Source organism: Pseudorca crassidens, chromosome 6 (assembly GCF_039906515.1).
Source record: "Pseudorca crassidens isolate mPseCra1 chromosome 6, mPseCra1.hap1, whole genome shotgun sequence".
NCBI lineage: Eukaryota > Metazoa > Chordata > Mammalia > Artiodactyla > Delphinidae > Pseudorca > Pseudorca crassidens.
In genome coordinates, this window is record NC_090301.1 from 29,809,907 (window position 1) to 29,828,206 (window position 18,300).

The window sequence follows — 18,300 nt, forward strand, 5'->3', positions numbered from 1 at the left end:
AAAGAGTTTCAGCTTTACCATCTATTAAATCTGCATAGATAAGAAACCACTTTGTTTAATTCAATAAACAGTTCTGTGCTCCAGAACTAGATATTTGTCACTTGAGTATCGAAGTAAATGTAACCCAGGAATGTGATAACTTGGTTCCTCACAGCAGCTGAATCCCTGTAGTAAATATGCCTCTTCACATTCTTTGGAAACCAAACCACAAACTTGAGAGATGCTTCTCTGAACTTTGCTCCACACCAAGCATTTTTCACACATTTCTAATGGACTTGGGTGGACCTGTTTATATTCATGTCCACAATGCAGATTGGCATTCACTTCAGTGGCTATTCAAAAGATTTAAGATCATATAGATCTTTATTAGTCTTTATTTCAGTCAGAATTATTTATTTGCCTTTCAGCAACACATATGGTTTAAGACAAATATAGTAGCTATTTCCTCCTTTCAGTCAAGTCTAAAGCCTCATCCTGGCATTGTTATTGTGCTCTTCTAAACTGAGAAAAATATATGACATCTCAATGGAAAGTCACTGCCAGCCAAGACGGTTTGACTCTTCCTATTTAATAAATGACAGTTTCCTTTAAACCTGGATTTAAAGACCTAAGTCTGCCTGCTACACATCTTCATTTCTGGTTACTGCCTAGCAAGGCTTTTTTCTATTGCCCAGATATCCCTCTAGTTTCACCTCTGCATCTCTGGGAAATTGGGATTGACATATATACACTAATATGTATAAAATGGATAACTAATAAGAACCTGCTGTATAAAAAAACAAATAAGGGGCTTCCCTGGTGGCGCAGTGGTTGAGAGTCTGCCTGCCGATGCAGGGGACACGGGTTCGTGCCCCAGTCTGGGAAGATCCCACATGCCGCAGAGTGGCTGGGCCCGTGAGCCATGGCCCCTGAGCCTGTGTGGCCGGAGCCTGTGCTCCGCAACGGGAGAGGCCACAACAGTGAGAGGCCCGCGTACCGCAAAAGAAAATAATAATAAATAAAAATATAAAATAAAATATGAAAAAAAAGTAGTGTGTGTATATATATATATATATATATACACACACATATATGCATATGTATGTACCTGTGTATGTATATATATAGCCACATGGTGAAACTGAGCGCAAATTCCCCCATATTTTCTTTCTGCACCTCTTTTTGCTCTTTCTCTCTTATCTCATTAAGAATAAACAGATCAGTATAACACATCATGATGGATGATACAGCAGAACATCAGTTTTTAAAAGTTTAAAAATACATGTTCTTAAAAAAAAAAAAATACATGTTCTTAAATGTAGGTCCTTAAATTTAAATTGGCAGAAATGCCCAAGGCAGTAACCTTTCTTTGCAGACCACATTTTTACTTTGAGATTGCAGATATTATCTTGAGATTGCATTATCACACACTTCATTTGCACCCTCATACGTGTATAGTTTTATTTTTTTCAATAATTTTATTTCTTTTTTTCTTTAAATTTATTTATTTTTGGCTGTGTTGGGTCTTTGTTGCTGCGCGCGGGCTTTCTCTAGTTGGGACAAGTGGGGGCTACTCTTCTTTGCAGTGCGCAGGCCTCTCATTGCAGTGGCTTCTCTTGTTGCGGAGCACAGGCTCTAGGCATGCGGGCTTCAGTAGTTGTGGCTTGTGGGCTCTAGAGCACAGGCTCAGTAGTTGTGGCGCACGGGCTTAGTTGCTCTGCAGCATGTGGGATCTTCCCGGATCAGGGCTTGAACCCTCATCCCCTGCATTGGCAGGTGGATTCTTAACCACTGCGCCACCAGGGAAGCCCAGTAATTTTATTTCTTACTATATACAAGGCATAGTGTTAGCAAAGACTTCAAATTCAAGTACTGACAGCATCCTGGAAAGTGTCATAAATGAGTGATTTGGAAGTGGTGGTGACCATGGCAAGTCAGAGTACATACCTTGTCTGGAGAGGAATGCAAATGCTGCTACAGAAAATACAGGCCCATTATTACCAGATGATAAAAATTATCAAAAGAAGCTAAAAATTGCAATATTTTTGTGAAGTCTATTAATGTTTTGTTTTTGTTTGTTTTGTTTTTGTGGTACGCGGGTCTCTCACTGTTGTGGCCTCTCCCGTTGCAGAGCACAGGCTCCGGACGCGCAGGTTCAGCGGCCATGGCCCACGGGCCTAGCAGCTCTGCGGCATGTGGGATCTTCCCGGACCGGGGCACGAACCCATGTCCCCTGCATCGGCAGGCGGACTCTCAACCACTGCTCCACCAGGGAAGCCCTCTATTAATGTTTAATATTAGCATCTACACCAAACATCTTTAACACTTTTTCAACCACAGACACACAGACCAACACAGACTAACAGTTTGCAACCGCTATAAAACACAGTTGGTTGGTAGCGGGATAGAGCAGACCAGGCCAAGCCAGGACTCCCAAGATGAAGGTGCCCACGGGAAAAGAGCAGATTCAGCAGCAAGAGATAGAAGAAAGGAGTTCAGACTGAGCTCAATGTGTGTAGATCAGGGTTTCTTAACTTTGGCATCCTTGACTTTTGGGGCAAGATAATTCTTTGTTGTGGGGAGCTGTCTATTACAGAGTGCTTAGCAGCATCCCTGGCCTCTACTTACTAGGTACCCCCTCATCCTCCATCCCCTGTTGTGACAATCAACAATGTCTCTAGACATTGTCAAATGTCCCCTGGGAGGCAAAATTGTCCCTGGTTGAGTACCTCTGGTACAGATGTTGGTGGTAATAAGGGATGAGAATTAGTGTCAGAGCAATGCCTCCTGGGGTGGTAAGTCAGTAGTCTAACCAATGTAGGAGAGAAGCATGGATCCTCCCAGAGAGCAAAGGAGCAGGGTCACGGAAATGTGGTAACAGAGGTCAGTGTTCTCCAGGGGACCTAAGGTATGGCAATCCAAAACTGGAAGCTGGGAGCAAGGACGAGGGACAAGGCAATAACCCAGTTACCCAAATCAGAGAATGAAGTAGAAAGAGAACCATGGATCAGCATGACTGCTAAGTTACACTTTGAACAAGGAACATATTTGAGTTCAAGTCTGGGGCACAGCAGAGCTTACAGGTAGGAGTTGAAAGGCCCAAGTTGTGGGACTTAGAGCAATGATGAGGCGGGGACATAGGGATCTAATGAGAGGTGGCAGAAGACAGGGTGAGGGTCATTTAGCAGGGAGTTTACTCACCATTCCTCTTGAGAACCAGCTTTGTTACCACTCCAAGGAATAGCTCTGGTTCTAGGTTATGATCCATTTCTTTGCCTTTCTTATCATGGTCCTCTGTAGTAACTCTAACAGAAACCCAGTAAGGTTAGGAACTTGTACATAGCACCTTTTTTCCTGGAGAAAAAAAGAGTTGTCTCAACTCTTATAGTCAATCTCTTATATCAAATTGGAGAAGGTTAAAATGAGGATCTATGGAGAGGCCCCGAGTAGCATAAAATCTTATGGTTGCCTTGCTGGGACAAAGAGGCAAGTCATTCTCAGAGGCCAACTCAGAGTTTCTATTTCCATTTTATTTATTTATTTATTTGTTTGTTTTTTGAGATTATGGAAGTCAATTTTTATTTTCTCCTTTTATACTTTATACTTTTCTAACTTTTCTACAATGAACATTTACTATGTTTATACACAGAAGATAAAAACTATATATGTGTGTGTTGTTTATTCAATTCTTTAATTATAAGACAAGACAGAGATCACTTCTTCCAGAAAGTCTCTGAATTTCTTTCTTTCTTTTCTTTTTTTATTGTGGGAAAATATATGTAACATAAAATTTACCATTTTAACCATTTTAACCATTCTGTAGCATTAAATACGTTCACATCGTTGTACAACCATCACCATTATCATCTCCAGAACTTTTTCACTTTCTCCAACTGAAACTCTGTACCCATTAAACAATAAATCCCCATTTCCAGTCTTCCCCTAGTCCCTAGCAACAACCATTCTACTTTTTGTGTCTATGAACCTGAATAGTTATGCATACAAGAACAATCATACGTTTGTCCTTTTGTTCCTGTCTTATTTAATGTATAGCCTCCTCCTATGCTTTTGAAAAGCTCAGAGTCTTCAAAGAGTTTGCCTTCCCCAGAGGTCACAAATTTATAGCTGGGCTGAATACAGTCCACAACTTTTTCGTTTTAAAACAGTAGTTTAGGAGTTGGAAACTTTTCACATTAAAAATATAGATATTCAGCCATTTGTCAAAAACTCTGGCAACACTAAGCCCTCATTTCCCACGTGGAAGCAGTTGGCTGGAACTGAGTAGCTGCTCTCCACTGAAAGCAAGTCCACTGCTCTTTGGTTTACCCAAATCCCATTGTCTCCCCAACTTGGACTGTTGCATCCATTAAAGTTCCCTGCCCTTGGGACATTTAAATTATGAAATAAAGGGCAGAGGTTGTTTAACTCTGCCCAAATAACATAGGTCTATTACAACTCTAGATCTGCCCCTCATTTTCTTACAAAGCAGGAGTCTTACCAGCCCACCGTAATCAATTGAATCAATTGCAAAAACTCTCTCACATTCTCTTTTGATGGCTAAAAAGGATGTTCATTAAATGGCTCCCTGACCATTGCTGGGGTAAAAGAGATCCTCCTTACAAAGTCAGCTTTTTCCTCTTTCTGCTCTCCCTAAGGGAAGCTCCCCTCTCTTTCTTCCGGAAGCCATGACGATTGTTAGGAATAGTTCCCACCTCAAGGGTTTCTTATAACATCTTTCATAGGAGGTGAGCACTGACAAGTCTCCACCACAGTGCTTAATGTCAAGGCCTAGAGAAGCTATATTAGTTAGGATACAGGTTCAGCTGCTTTAAAAGAATAGTGGGGGAAATATTTTCTCACTTAGTAATCCAGAAGGAGGTGGATCAGAGAAGTAGGGCAGCTCTGCTCCATGAGGTCATCCAGGGACCCAAGCTTCTACCTTGTGAACAATCATGTTTTCCTTATCCACCTGGTACATGATGGCTCATCACTGCATCCTCATTTAGCCAATGAGAAGAAGAGAAAGAGGGTAGGGGAAGGCCCGAGACTCTGGCGTAGAACGAAGAGGTCAAAACATCTTGTTGCATGTACAAGCCAAGAACTGCCAAAGTTTGCCAACAAACCACTGGAATCTAGACAAGAAGCATGGAACAAATTCTCACTGATAGCCCTCAGAAGGAAACAACCCTGCCTACACCTTGATTTCAGTTTTCTCCAGACTCTGAAACAATAACTTTGTTATTTTAAGCTATCCAGTTTAGAGTACTTTGTTACGGTAGCCCTGGGAAACTAATACAGTTAGTTAGTCTCTAGATATTTGGGTAGGTCTAAGTAAGGTTTGGAAATTCTATCTGGAGGTGCCTATAAACTATAAAGCAATATACAAACAAGGTACAATAATTAAGCAAGAATATGCCCTCAAGGGTTAACTGTCTCTAGCCAAGGACTTGGTAGGATAGTTGCTGAATTCTGTCTTACTTCTCACTTTTCTTCATCCCACCCCTCCCTCTCACCATCACCAGCACACAAAAACATCTACTCAAGTCCGAGGGGAATTCCTAGCTTATATTTGTTGTGAAGGATTCAGCTGGGCAGTATTCAGCTCCTCTTTTTATTTTTTTAATTTTTTTTGTAAAAAGCTGCATTTATTGCAATTTTTTTTCTTTTTTTTTTGAATTTTATTTTATTTTTTTTATACAGCAGGTTCTTATTAGTTATCCATTTTATACACATCAGTGTATACATGTCAATCCCAATCTCCCAATTCATCCCACCCCCACCCCCACCACCCGCTGCTTTCCCCCTTGGTGTCCATATGTTTGTTCTCTACTTCTGTGTCTCTATTTCTGCCCTGCAAACCAGTTCATCTGTACCATTTTTCTAGATTCCACATATATGTATTAATACACGATATTTGTTTTTCTCTTTCTAACTTACTTCATTCTGTATGACAGTCTCTAAGTCCATCCATGTCTCTACAAATGACCCAGCTTTGTTCTTTTTTATGGCTGAGTAATATTCCATTGTATACATGTACCACATCTTCTTTATCCATTCTTCTGTCGATGGGCATTTAGGTTGCTTCCATGACCTGGCTATTGTAAATAGTGCTGCAATGAACATTGGGGTGCATGTGTCTTTCTGAACTGTGGTTTCCTCTGGGTATATGCCCAGTAGTGGGATTGCTGGGTCATATGGTAGTTCTATTTTTAGTTTTTTAAGGAACCTCCTTACTGTTCTTCATAGTGGCTGCATCAATTTACATTCCCACCAACAGTGCAGGAGGGTTCCCTTTTCTCCACACAGTATTCAGCTCCTCTTGAAGATCTTTCTCCAAGCCTGAACTGTTCATTGCATCTAACCTACTCATCTGCTTTCTGGAAGATTAGGAATTTCTCTGGAACAAGGGTTTCTGTTTGAAGGGATTCTGTTCAGAAAAATCACTCATCCTCAAGGTACCTCCCCCTGCCCCAAGAGAAACGGGATGAGGGGTGGTTGGAATCCTTCAGCAGGCCCTGCGACCATTCCGGCTCAGCACAGTCAGCAATGACTTTGTAAGCTCCTGACTTGCAGAGGATAGTGGTTTTGTGTAATTAGAAGTCCTCCACTGGCTTTTCTATATTTGGGGAATCAAGTTCCATCTACTCACCGCTTAGGGTTTTGTAAGGTGATTTAGGGCCATTTGACCTCAGAATTGCTCATAGTCTAAAAGAATAGGTCATAGGCACCAGGAAGGTAAGGGTGTCTTAGTATACAGGCAGAAAACCAAGATAGGGAGATGGAGATTAGGCTGGAAAGGATTTGACATGGAGGGGGTTCAGCTACCAGAAGGAGTGAAGAGGTCAGAGTAAGGTCCCAGACCTGAAAGAAAAGGGTAGCGGGAAAGAAGCCAGTCTTGGACACATGAAGGAAAGGACTCAGTGACAAGGAACAAGTCTAGATCTTGAGGATAGAACTGTGGGTCAAGGCCAGAGAGATTCTGGCAATGAGAGTGACTTAGGGGTGAACTCACAAACGCTCACCTGAGGCTTTAAAATTACATTTGGTTCTGAACAGGCTTTCTAGCAGAGCCAGTTATTTACTGAGCACATGTTGAGCACCTGTGAGATGTTAAGACCTGTACTAGGCACTGTGGGTTACAGAGATGACAGTCATTCTCAAGGAGTTCACAGTTTGGTAGGGCAGGAATCAAAGAGAAATCAGTGACAGTATAGTGTATTAAGTACAATAAGAGAAGTATGGCAGAAGAGGGGAATGTCGTAGTGGTTAAGAGCCCAGGATCTGGCTTCAACAGATTTGAATTTAATCTTGACTCTCCAATTATAGGTTGCGTGAAACTGGGAAAGTCACTAAGCTTCTTGAAGCTTCAGTATTTTTTCTTGGAGATGGAAATAACAATAGTACTTATCCACTTTATATGATTCTTTCAAGGGTCAAATTAGATCATACATGCCTGGCATCTAGTAAATTCCCAATAGCATTGACTATTGTGTGTAATAATAGTTGTTATTATGTATTATAATTATATGGGGGAAGGTAATGTCAGAAAATGTTTCCAAGAAAAGGTGGCATTTGAGCTGAATGTTGAAAGATAAAGAGAAGTTAGCTGGGTCTGGGGTTGGGAGAATGCTAATAAAATGCTTTTGTTTTTAACTATGCTCTGCTAGATTCCTCAAATGATTTTAGGTAGGATGATGAATTTAGTGTTAGTCAAATTGAGTCTGAGCTGGCTGTGAGCAACACAAGATGTTTTGACCTCTTTGTTCTAACCCTACTATAATCTCAAATCTTACATATTTGCCCCATTAATGATTAGAGCTCCATGAAATGAATATAACTATTAGTCTTTTTTCTACTTGATTTTGAATACTACAGATAGAAATAACACAAAATAAATTGATGAAGCTATATTTACACCCAGTAAACAATTTGGTTGAAAAATTGACATTCAAGTCTTCTTAACGCAGGAAACTGGACTGGATAGCATGGGGAAAAAAAAAAAGGCCACAAAAGAAAACTTACTTTGCATGAAATTATAATAGATAACATTTGGTATGGATAAAAATAAACAAAATAGGGGTGAGATAGGGAGTGTGGGAGGGAGACGCAAGAGGGAGAAGATACGGGGATATATGTATATGTATAGCTGATTCACTTTGTTATACAGCAGAAACTAACACACCATTGTAAAGCAATTATACTCCAATAAAGATGTTAAAAAAATAAAGGGGTTCCCTGGTGGCGCAGTGGTTGAGAGTCCGCCTGCCGATGTAGGGGACACGGGTTTATGCCCCGGTCCGGGAAGATCCCACATGCCGCGGAGCGGCTGGGCCCGTGAGCCATGGCCGCTGAGCCTGCGCGTCCGGAGCCTGTGCTCCGCAAGGGGAGAGGCCACAACAGTGAGAGGCCCGCATACCTCAAAAAATAAAACTGATTAATAAATCAAATCTTTGTTGTAATGTAGAAAAGAATTACTTTGAATTAATTCAAAACAAAGTAATTTCAGGAAAATAAATTTAAATAAAGCTTAACTGCACTCTATAAGAAATTAATATAGAAATTAAGTGGTCATAGTCAAGTTCATTCCAAAATATATCTTGTAGTTGAAAAGCCTTCCATATTGATATAATTCTGGTGAACATATTTGAATTTATAAACCTAGAATCAAAACATCCATGGGTGCAAAACAGTGGGTCAAAATCTCCAGTGCTTGCCCGTGACATCCAGGTGGGTGAGCCAAAGAAGCAATTGGAACTCTGTCTAGATCTTAAGAAGTCAGGGTACAAATAAGGATTTTGAAGTCATCACCACATAAGTATTCATCTGTTTTCTTTTGCATCTTCCATAAAATAATAATGCCTGGTAAGAACTTAATAAATATTTGTTGAATGTTAGATTCTCTCTAGTCAGCCCTACAAGCATTATGAACATAGGAATTGTACCTATAGAGTCAATCATTTTAATTTAGCACTTACTGAATACTTTACAAAACTAAACTCTCACAGCTTTGAGAATAATTATAGCAACACTTAGGTCCACTGAGACTTGGACACCTGGAGTGTCCAACAGAAATATACTATTTCTAGTTCATAAGATGAAAAACATTTTTTTAACATATGATATTTCTTTAATGGTTGTAAGTCTATTCAGGTTTTGTTTCTGCTTGTGTCCATTTTGGAAGAGTACATTTTTTTTCAGGAAACATTTTGCCAAATATTTCAAATAAGTATTTTTTTCATAGCTTCCTCTCATTTAAAAAATCTCTACTTCTGTGGTTACGTCCCCTTTTTGGTCGTAAATTGTTATTAGTGTCTATTAAGATAAAATATTTTTATCCTTATGTTCTGTATCATTCATTAAACATTTGTTCTTTTAAAAATTGTTTTCTTTCTTTTTAAATTTGCTTCCATAGATTTCTTCATTTTGCATTTAGCAAGGTCATGGAAGATCTAGAGGAAACATTATTTGAAGACTTTGAGAACTACTCCTATGCCCTGGAATATTACTCCCCAGAGACTGATTTGGAGGAGAAAGCACACCTAGGAGTCATTCACTGGGTCTCCCTCGTGTTATACTGTTTGGCATTTGTGCTGGGCATTCCAGGAAATGCCCTTGTCATTTGGTTTACGGGATTCAAGTGGAAGAAGACAGTCACCACTCTCTGGTTCCTCAATCTAGCCATCGCAGATTTCATTTTTCTTCTCTTCTTGCCCCTGTACATCTCCTATGTGGCCATGAATTTCCACTGGCCCTTTGGCATCTGGTTGTGCAAGGCCAATTCCTTCATTGCCCAGTTGAACATGTTTGCCAGTGTTTTCTTCCTGACGGTGATAAGCCTGGACCGCTATATCTACTTGATCCACCCTGTCTTATCTCATCGGTACCGGACCCTAAGGAACTCTCTGATTGTTATTATAGTTGTTTGGCTTTTGGCTTCACTAATGGGTGGTCCCGCCCTGTTTTTCCGGGACACTCTGGAGTTCAATAACCACACTCTTTGCTATAACAACTTCCACGAGCATGATCCTGACCTCACGTTGATGAGGCATCATATTCTGACCTGGGTGAAAGTTATTGTTGGGTACCTCTTCCCTCTTCTAACAATGAGCATTTGCTACTTGTGCCTCATCTTCAAGGTGAAGAAGCGAAGCATCCTGATCTCCAGTAAGCACTTCTGGACCATCCTGGCTGTGGTCATTGCCTTTTTGATTTGCTGGACTCCGTATCACCTGTTTAGCATTTGGGAGCTCACGATTCACCACAATAGCTATTTCCACCAGGTGCTGCAGGCCGGAATCCCCCTCTCCACTGGCTTGGCATTCCTCAATAGTTGCTTGAACCCCATTCTTTATGTCTTAATTAGTAAGAAGTTCCAAGCACGCTTTCGGGCCTCAGTTGCTGAGATACTAAAATATACGCTGTGGGAAGTGAGCTGTTCTGGCACAGTAAGTGAACAGCTCAGGAACTCTGAAACCAAGAATCTGTGTCTCCTGGAAACAGCCCAGTGAATTCTTACTCTTGCACAGATCATATGGCTTTTGTGTGGGTCCCCTGACAGATGCTTTCGGATTGTTTGGGTCCAAGACATAGAGCTGACTGTATCTTTTTATTGTTTTTGGTCATTTTATTGGCATCATATTTTTCTATTGATATAAAACATAAGAAGGATCTTCATTTTTTTCCAGCAACTTAAATTATCTGTGTTATTCTTGCTAATTATACTGTAGTGGATTAATTAACACTATTTTTTCAATTTTAATGACTTTTTAAAAGTTCTAAATCTGAATATTAAATATATGACTAATTTCAAAAATATAAAAATATGTGTGCTTAAGCTCACTTTAATTTTGCACAAGTAACCTATTAGACCTAGTCTTAAAATACAACATATGTACTTTATTTCTTTATTTCATGTAATCTGTATTTGCATTTATGAATTAAAGTAATAGTTGGTTAGAGTAGGTTAAAACTGTCCCAAAATCTAGTCGCTTAAAATAGCAATTTTTTATTATTATTATATCTCACAAGTCTGAGGATCAGCAATTTAAACAAGGCACAGAAGGGAGGTTTGCCTCTCTGCTTCGCAATATCCAGAGCCTCAGCTGGACCAGGATGACCCAGCTGCCTGAGGTTTAGAACAGCTGGGGACTGGCTGAGCGGCTCTCCTCCCTTCTCCCCATCCCCTTCCCTTCCTTCTCCTTCCCCTCTCTCTCCTCCCCTTCCCTCCTCCCTTCTCCTCTCCTTTCTTCACACGGGTATTCCAGCATAGCACCTCAGGGTTAGCCAGACTTATATGGCAGTGTAGGGCTCTAGAGACCAGGGTAGAAATTCCTACTCCTCTTAAAGGCTATGCCAGACACTGGCACAGTATCACTTCCACTGTACTCTATTGACCAAAGCAGTCACTGGCCAGCTGAGATTCAAAGGGAGGGGACATATACCCTACCTCTCAATGGGGATATATGCCCATCTTTAATTCCCCATGATATCATTATAAACATTAATGTTGGGCTTCCCTGGTGGCGCAGTGGTTGAGAGTCTGCCTGCTGTTGCAGGGGACATGGGTTCGTGCCCTGGTCTGGGAGGATCCCACATGCCGCGGAGCGGCTGGGCCCATGAGCCATGGCCGCTGAGCCTGTGCCTCCGGAGCCTGTGCTCCGCAACAGGAGAGGCCACAACAGTGAGAGGCCCGCGTACCGCCAAAAAAAAAAAAAATTAATGTTTTTGGAAAATTCTGAGTATGTATATACGCAAATAAGTATAAGATTGCTATAAACATGAAACACTGACATCCAGATAGTAGATAGGCCAGCTCAATATCAGAATGATTTCAGGAAAATAAAGCATGTATGACGTATTGATATATTTCTACCTTCTATTCCTATATTTATAAGACCAATAAAGTATACCTTTAAGTCAGTGACCTCTTCATGGTGCAAATCTGTTGCACTTAAGACTAATAGTATTTTGACTTCTATTCATTTATGCCTTTAGCAAATAGATGAATAAGAGTTATACAGAACCATGGTAGACAGATACTGTGAGGGATGCCAAGATGCATAAGGTACTTACAGGGGGTGAGATTAAACTTGCATAAAAACAATCCTAAAACAAGGTAGACAGTAGTAAGTGCCGTAAGAGAGCCAAGACACATGTAGACTGTTCAGAGGAAAGAGATGGCCTCCAGTGTGCAGGTCAAGAAACACTGGAAATCTATGTCCTTGCAGTTGGGGTTTCCTAAAGATCCTGCTACTTTTTCACGTCTCTGTTTGTACCCTGTCTTTTATGAATACAAACTCTGCTATTTACTGCAATTTTAAAAACATTTAATTTTCTATAATTTCTCGGTTTTATTTTGAAAGTCGTGAGGGGAGCTATGTTATTCCTTGAATCGGTATCCTTTTTTATTTCATCTCATAGTTTTTAAAAATGCTAAGATCAGATCATTTATTGGCTCTGTTCTTTACTGTTAGCCCCATGCAACAATCAGATCTGGTTTGGAAATCATTCCAAGAAAAAAAATGTGTGGCATAGCTCAGCCTATCCCAAATTTCTGTCGTTCCCAAGATTCCTGGCTTCTGCCATACTCAGTATGGGTTAAGGGAAGACAAGGAGAGAAAGGCTCATTGTGAGTTTCCGGCCCTTTGTGCACCCTTGAACCCCGCCCCTGCACCACCAGGGCTTGCGATATTCCACTCTGGTGTCCCCCTCGACCCTCAATGGACAGGCTCTCAGGATCAGGAGAAAAGCTGGAGGATCCAAGAAAGAAAAGAGAATTCTGTAGGTTCATCCCTAGTTTGGGCAAAGGGAGACACTGACTCTGAAGGCTGGGGGAGAAAGAGGAAGGCTGAGGAGCAGGAAGGAAGGGGATTAAGCAACCAGGGGCAAGAGTACATTACAGAGCTGGTGGTGGTGGGGAAGTTACATTTCAGGGCGGTGCTTCCTAAGCTTTGTGAGTTAGGAACCCGGGCAGAGCTGTTCGTTTTTCCCACGCTACGGGCTACAGGCACAGTATCTAGGGCCTGTGAGCTTTCCAGAGGCCTACGAAAATATTTGAGATCCTGAAAAGTATCATTGGCTCTAGAATAGAAAAAGAAAACTTGAGGGAATTCCCTGGTGGTCCAGTGGCTAGGACTCCGAGCTTTCCGTGCCAGGGGCCTGGGTTTGATCCCTGGTCGGGGAACTAAGATGCAGCAAGGCTCGCAGCATGGCCAATAAATAAATAATAAATAACTTGAAAAGTCAGAATTAATAAATACTCTGAATTCATTTGAAAATCGATTGAAAGTTATGGGTCCTTTCCCCAGAAAAATGCTTTTAAATAAAATTTCAGGGGATCCTTGTACCCTAGGCTAAGAACTCCAGTTTTAGTGGCTTTTTAAATAGCTGAGAGTGGGGCTGTGACTTACAGGAATCTACTAGTAGAAAGTAGCAACCAGGGCAGGAACTTTCCAGCAGAAACAGGAGTTAATTTTTTATTCTCAGCTTGAGGGAAGATCTAAAGTGTAGCATAGGACCCAAGCTTGGACCCCAGCACTGGAGACGCCCCAGCCAGCTTCCTCCCCTGGCAGCTGGAATCTGGATAGTGGGGCTCTCCAGGGGTCTAATGACCCCTAATGGGCAGGATGAGTGACCGAAAGGACAGAGGGGCTGGAGGAGAGGAGGGCACTGGGGCAATTTGCGGAGGAAGCAAGGAAGCTCAATGCCTAGTTGGCAGGAGAATAAAGAATCTCAGGGCTCCCAGGGACTGGGGCATAAACCCAACAAGACAGACCTGGCTCCCTCTCGATGGAAGGAAGCTCTTCGAAACAGTGGGCAAGTTTCAGGGACTCCAGAGGCAGGATATCTGGCTTTGCATTATGGCTCCAATATATCCTAGCTCTATGACCTTGGCTAAATTAATCCAAATTTCTAGACCTCAGTTTCCCCCATCTGCAAAATGGGATCATAATAGTAGTAACTGCCACATAGGATTATTATGAAAATTAAATGAATTGACACAGGTAAAGCACTAAAAGTGGTGCTTAGCCCTATAAATACCTATTATTAATATAATATTACCTGGTATTATACATACTCAGTGAAACTCTTGGCACCTTCTGACATAGTAATTACCTAGTAAATGTTAGATCCCTTCTTCCTCTTGAATGAATGTAAAAATCTCATAGGAAGAATAAGGGAACTTACACAAAGAACTTCAAAATTTATACATTTTATTAAAAAATTCATAAAGCTTATTGGGAATTCCCTGGTGGTCCAGTGGTTAAGCCTCCGCGCTCTCACTGCCTGGGGCCTGGGTTCAATGCCTGGTCAGGGAACTAAGATCCCACAAGCCGCGAGGTGTGGCCAAATAAATAAATTAATTAAATGTTTTCTAAATTTTTTTTAATTTACACAGTTTATAAATACTATAAAAGGATATGGGCTGAGAGGCTGCAAGGGGCAGGAAAAAGTAGACTGAAAGACTTCTTGAAAGAGGTAATTTAAGTGCATCTTGAAGAATGACTATAATTTTAACAAGTGCAGGTGAAAAAAGGCTGTTTCAGGTAGGTGGCATAGGAAGAGCAAATGTTCAGAGGCTGGAAAACAGGCTACGTTCAGAAAAGAGAGACTAGTCCCATTTTATAGGGACAAAGTGAGGATAGAAGATTCCCAGGTTGGAATCAGGCTTGAATAGTAATTCATAGTTCTTTAATATTCTCACATATGAGCAGTAGTTCTTTTTTTTTTTTTTCCGCACTACGCGGGCCTCTCACTGTTGTGGCCTCCTGAGCAGTAGTTCTTTAGGTGATGCATACTTAGAAGTCTACGGACAGTTTCCTTTGATTTTTACTTTACTAAAAGCTATTCAGGCCAATAACATTCCAAATGACAGACTTCCATTTGGGACATTTTCTAAATGCAACTAATATCATCTATACAGGGCATGTATTGAGAGAATATCTGTTTAACTGCCTCAATTTTCATTTTAGGTTTACACTTATGTGATTTTAACATTCTTACTTTTCCTAATTGAGGGTATGAAGAAAGGGTTACGTGAAACAGAATCAAATTTCTAAAAGCAGGGATGAAGAACTTTCCCCATTATTGCCAATACATTATCTGGCCCATGAAGACCTGGTTTTGAGTTCCTCCTCTCTCACTTACTAGGTGGATAACTGGGGAATCATCTTTCAGAGTTGTCTCCTCACCTGTAAGTGCTGAAAACAGTGTTTGCCTTTATCTCACAGGCTTATAATGGGGTTCATATTAGACAATGTATGTGAGGCATGCATTTTTTTTCCTTTTTTGTTCTAAGGACACATAACTGCCATTGTCAAATGTATTTGTTTGGGAAAAATTGACACATACATCCCCCAACACTAATGCAACTCTTTTGGTATCTGTGTCTTTGTCCATAAGTTTATCTTTTCATAGTTACAGTCAATGAAAAATCAAGCATTTTTCAATGCTGCTATAATCTCCATTACTTTCTAAAGTAAATATATTAAATTTATAAAATGTTTCACATATGCCATAATTTAGCCCTTTCTGTTTATTAAAACAGTCCTCTTATTTCCCTGATTCTATCCACATCATCTCCAGATTGGAGCTCTGCCTTTTTTTTTTTACTGAAATACAGTTGACATTCAATATTATATTAGTTTCAGGCGTACAACATAGTGGTTTGACATCTATAAACATTAAAATTGATCACTACAGTAAGTCTGGTAATCACTTGTCACCATACAAAGTTATTACAATTTTACTGACTATATTCCCTATGCTGTACATCATATCCCCGTGACTTATTGTATAATCGGAAGTTTGTCCCTCTTAATTCCTCTCATCTATTTCACCACCCTCCACCCCTCCCACCCATTCCCACCTCCACCTCTGCTCTGCTTTTGTCATTCTCTGGCTTGGAAACCAGGCTTCCCATTGCGCTCACAGAATGAGCCAGCCTATAATTCAGATGCCTCTAAAACCTGGCCCTATCTAATCCCAAACTGACGCTGCAAAATCCAGCCAAACTGGCCTAATTGCCTCCCAAACCTCTGTTCTCATTCTTGCCTTTATCATTCTGCCTTTCACAGCATCCTGGATTTTTTTTTTTTTTTAAACGGATTACTAAGGTCTCTCCAGCTCAAGTCCTAACTCCTCTAAAAAAACTTTTATTTAATTCTAGCCTTCCCTGACCCTCTGGACTTTTGGATTATTGTCAGCCCTCCTTATCTGCAGGTTCTACACCCACAGATTCAACCAATCACGAATCAAAAATATCTGAAAAAAGTCCAGGAAGTTGCAAAACAACAAAACTTGAATTTGTCGCCTGCTGGCAACTACTTACATAGCATTTACATTGTACTAGATATTATGAGTAGTCTAGAGATGATTTAATGAGGAGGGTGTTAGCAGGTTAAGGTTATATGCAGATACTACACCATTTAATATAAGGAACTTGAGCATCTGAGGATTTTGGTACCTGAGGGTTGGGGGGTGGTTCCTGGAACCAATCCCCCCTCAGATACTGAGGAATGACTGTACTTGTTTAATCACAAAATTACTTTTATTCTTAACAGGTTTAAGTATGTTTGAACCACCTCCCTTATGGTTATTTTCTTAATCCTTTTGTATTTTTATAGCATCTAACATAGTGACATTAAATGAATCAGTTTTGAATTCCCACACTGTGCCCAGTCCTTGTACTAGCTATGGCTGAATGTGAAAAAGAAACAAGGTTTCAGGGTCATGTAATCACTTATGGAGCATGCAAAAAAATGTGGGTTCTTATTCCAAAGCCAGAAACAATAAAAAAAAAAAATCTCTTTATGTATACCTGTGCCTTCTGAACCCACTGGTTCAAAAACAGTTCATTCAGTATCCTGGCTCACATGAATATGTAAGCATTGCTCATAAGAGCAAAACACTGAAAGCAAACTAAGGATCCGATAACTAGACTGGTTCAGTAAGATATGAGACAATGGATTCTGTAACTGTTAAAATAAGAGGAAATCTTTTATGTACCGATACAAAATATCCAAGATATAATCTCCAAGATATCCAAGTCTATTTCTAGGGACAAAACTTAAGATGCAGAAGTTTGTGTCATATGCTACAATTAGCCTACATATATGCTTAGACTAGCTCTGGAAAGACCTAAAAAACTGGTGACATTGGTTGCTTTTATGGAAGTGAATGGGAGACCTGGGGGACAGGGGAGACGTAACCGTATAACCTCTAGAATTTTGAATGATGTTAATGTATTATCTACCTTTTAAAATGACATTAAAAGATACCATTAAACATTTTTTATTCAAGGCCATAGAGTCAAGATCTTAAAAGTCACATGCTTCATCATTCATTATTTTAAGATTCACAAGACAGCTGTGGTTTGTTGACTATTTAAATTTTTTAACCACATTTTTAATCATTTTTTTTATCAATAATTTGTTTTGTTTTGTTTTGTTTTTTTGCGGTATGCAGGCCTCTCACTGTTGTGGCCTCTCCCGTTGCAGAGCACTGGCTCTGGACGCGCAGGCTCAGCGGCCATGGCTCACGGGCCCAGCCACTCTGTGGCATGTGGGATCTTCCCGGACCGGCGCACGAACCCGTGTCCCCTGCATCGGCAGGCGGACTCTCAAATCATTAATAATTTTTAATACTTAATGTTTTGGCCAAACTATTTGGTACTCAATCAAGCTGTTACTCATGTCACTGGTTGTGAATTATTTTTGGCTATTCACTACTACACCTCTACTTTTCCACAGCATTTCCAGAATCCCCAGGCTCTCCTGTTCTCCAGAAAATGAAGTGCTGCCCTCTGCTGGCTCTCACGATACTGAAAACCTGAAAATTTCCCCAGTGATTTTAGACTGAGTCTGTTGGACTAAATGTTGAAGGTGATTTTATTCATCAGTACATGTATGTCCGATTGAGTACATTTTCTTTAGAATTTAAACAATTTCCCACATTCAAGTTGGTTGGCCACATACAAAGAAAATCAGATTGGGAGGGAAGAAAACAGCATCGTCTGGTTCAGCTAGGAAAACCTGGACCTCATTCAATTTCCTTGGCCTACAGAGACTACAAAATGATTTTTAGAGGTCTACAATTCCCAAGCTCTACTTTTGTGAACACTACTACTGTAAAAAATATATACTCAAATATTCGATACATCCCAAATTTAACTGTTAAGATGCAGCGGTTTCCAATACTGGAGTCTCACCTGACTACAGTAACACCATCCTCTGAGTACACTCACCTGCAGCACCACCGTAGTACTGAAGTCTCCACACCCCAACAGGCTCAATCAGACTTACAAACCCAGGTAAGATGTCC

The 18,300-nt window shown here is 40.5% G+C and overlaps 1 protein-coding gene across 3 annotated transcripts in view; it reads left to right on the forward strand.

Moving 5' to 3' along the window:
- CMKLR2 (chemerin chemokine-like receptor 2) overlaps positions 1 to 15,325 on the forward strand; it is an 86,539-nt gene extending 71,214 nt beyond the window's left edge. For all 3 annotated transcript variants that reach the window (XM_067740879.1, XM_067740878.1, XM_067740880.1), the window contains one exon: positions 9,392 to 15,325. In XM_067740879.1, the coding sequence (XP_067596980.1) occupies positions 9,420 to 10,487 (1,068 nt within the window). In that variant the 5' untranslated portion in view covers positions 9,392 to 9,419 and the 3' untranslated portion in view covers positions 10,488 to 15,325. The remainder of the gene's footprint in view (positions 1 to 9,391) is intronic.
- The last annotated feature ends 2,975 nt before the right edge of the window (positions 15,326 to 18,300 follow it).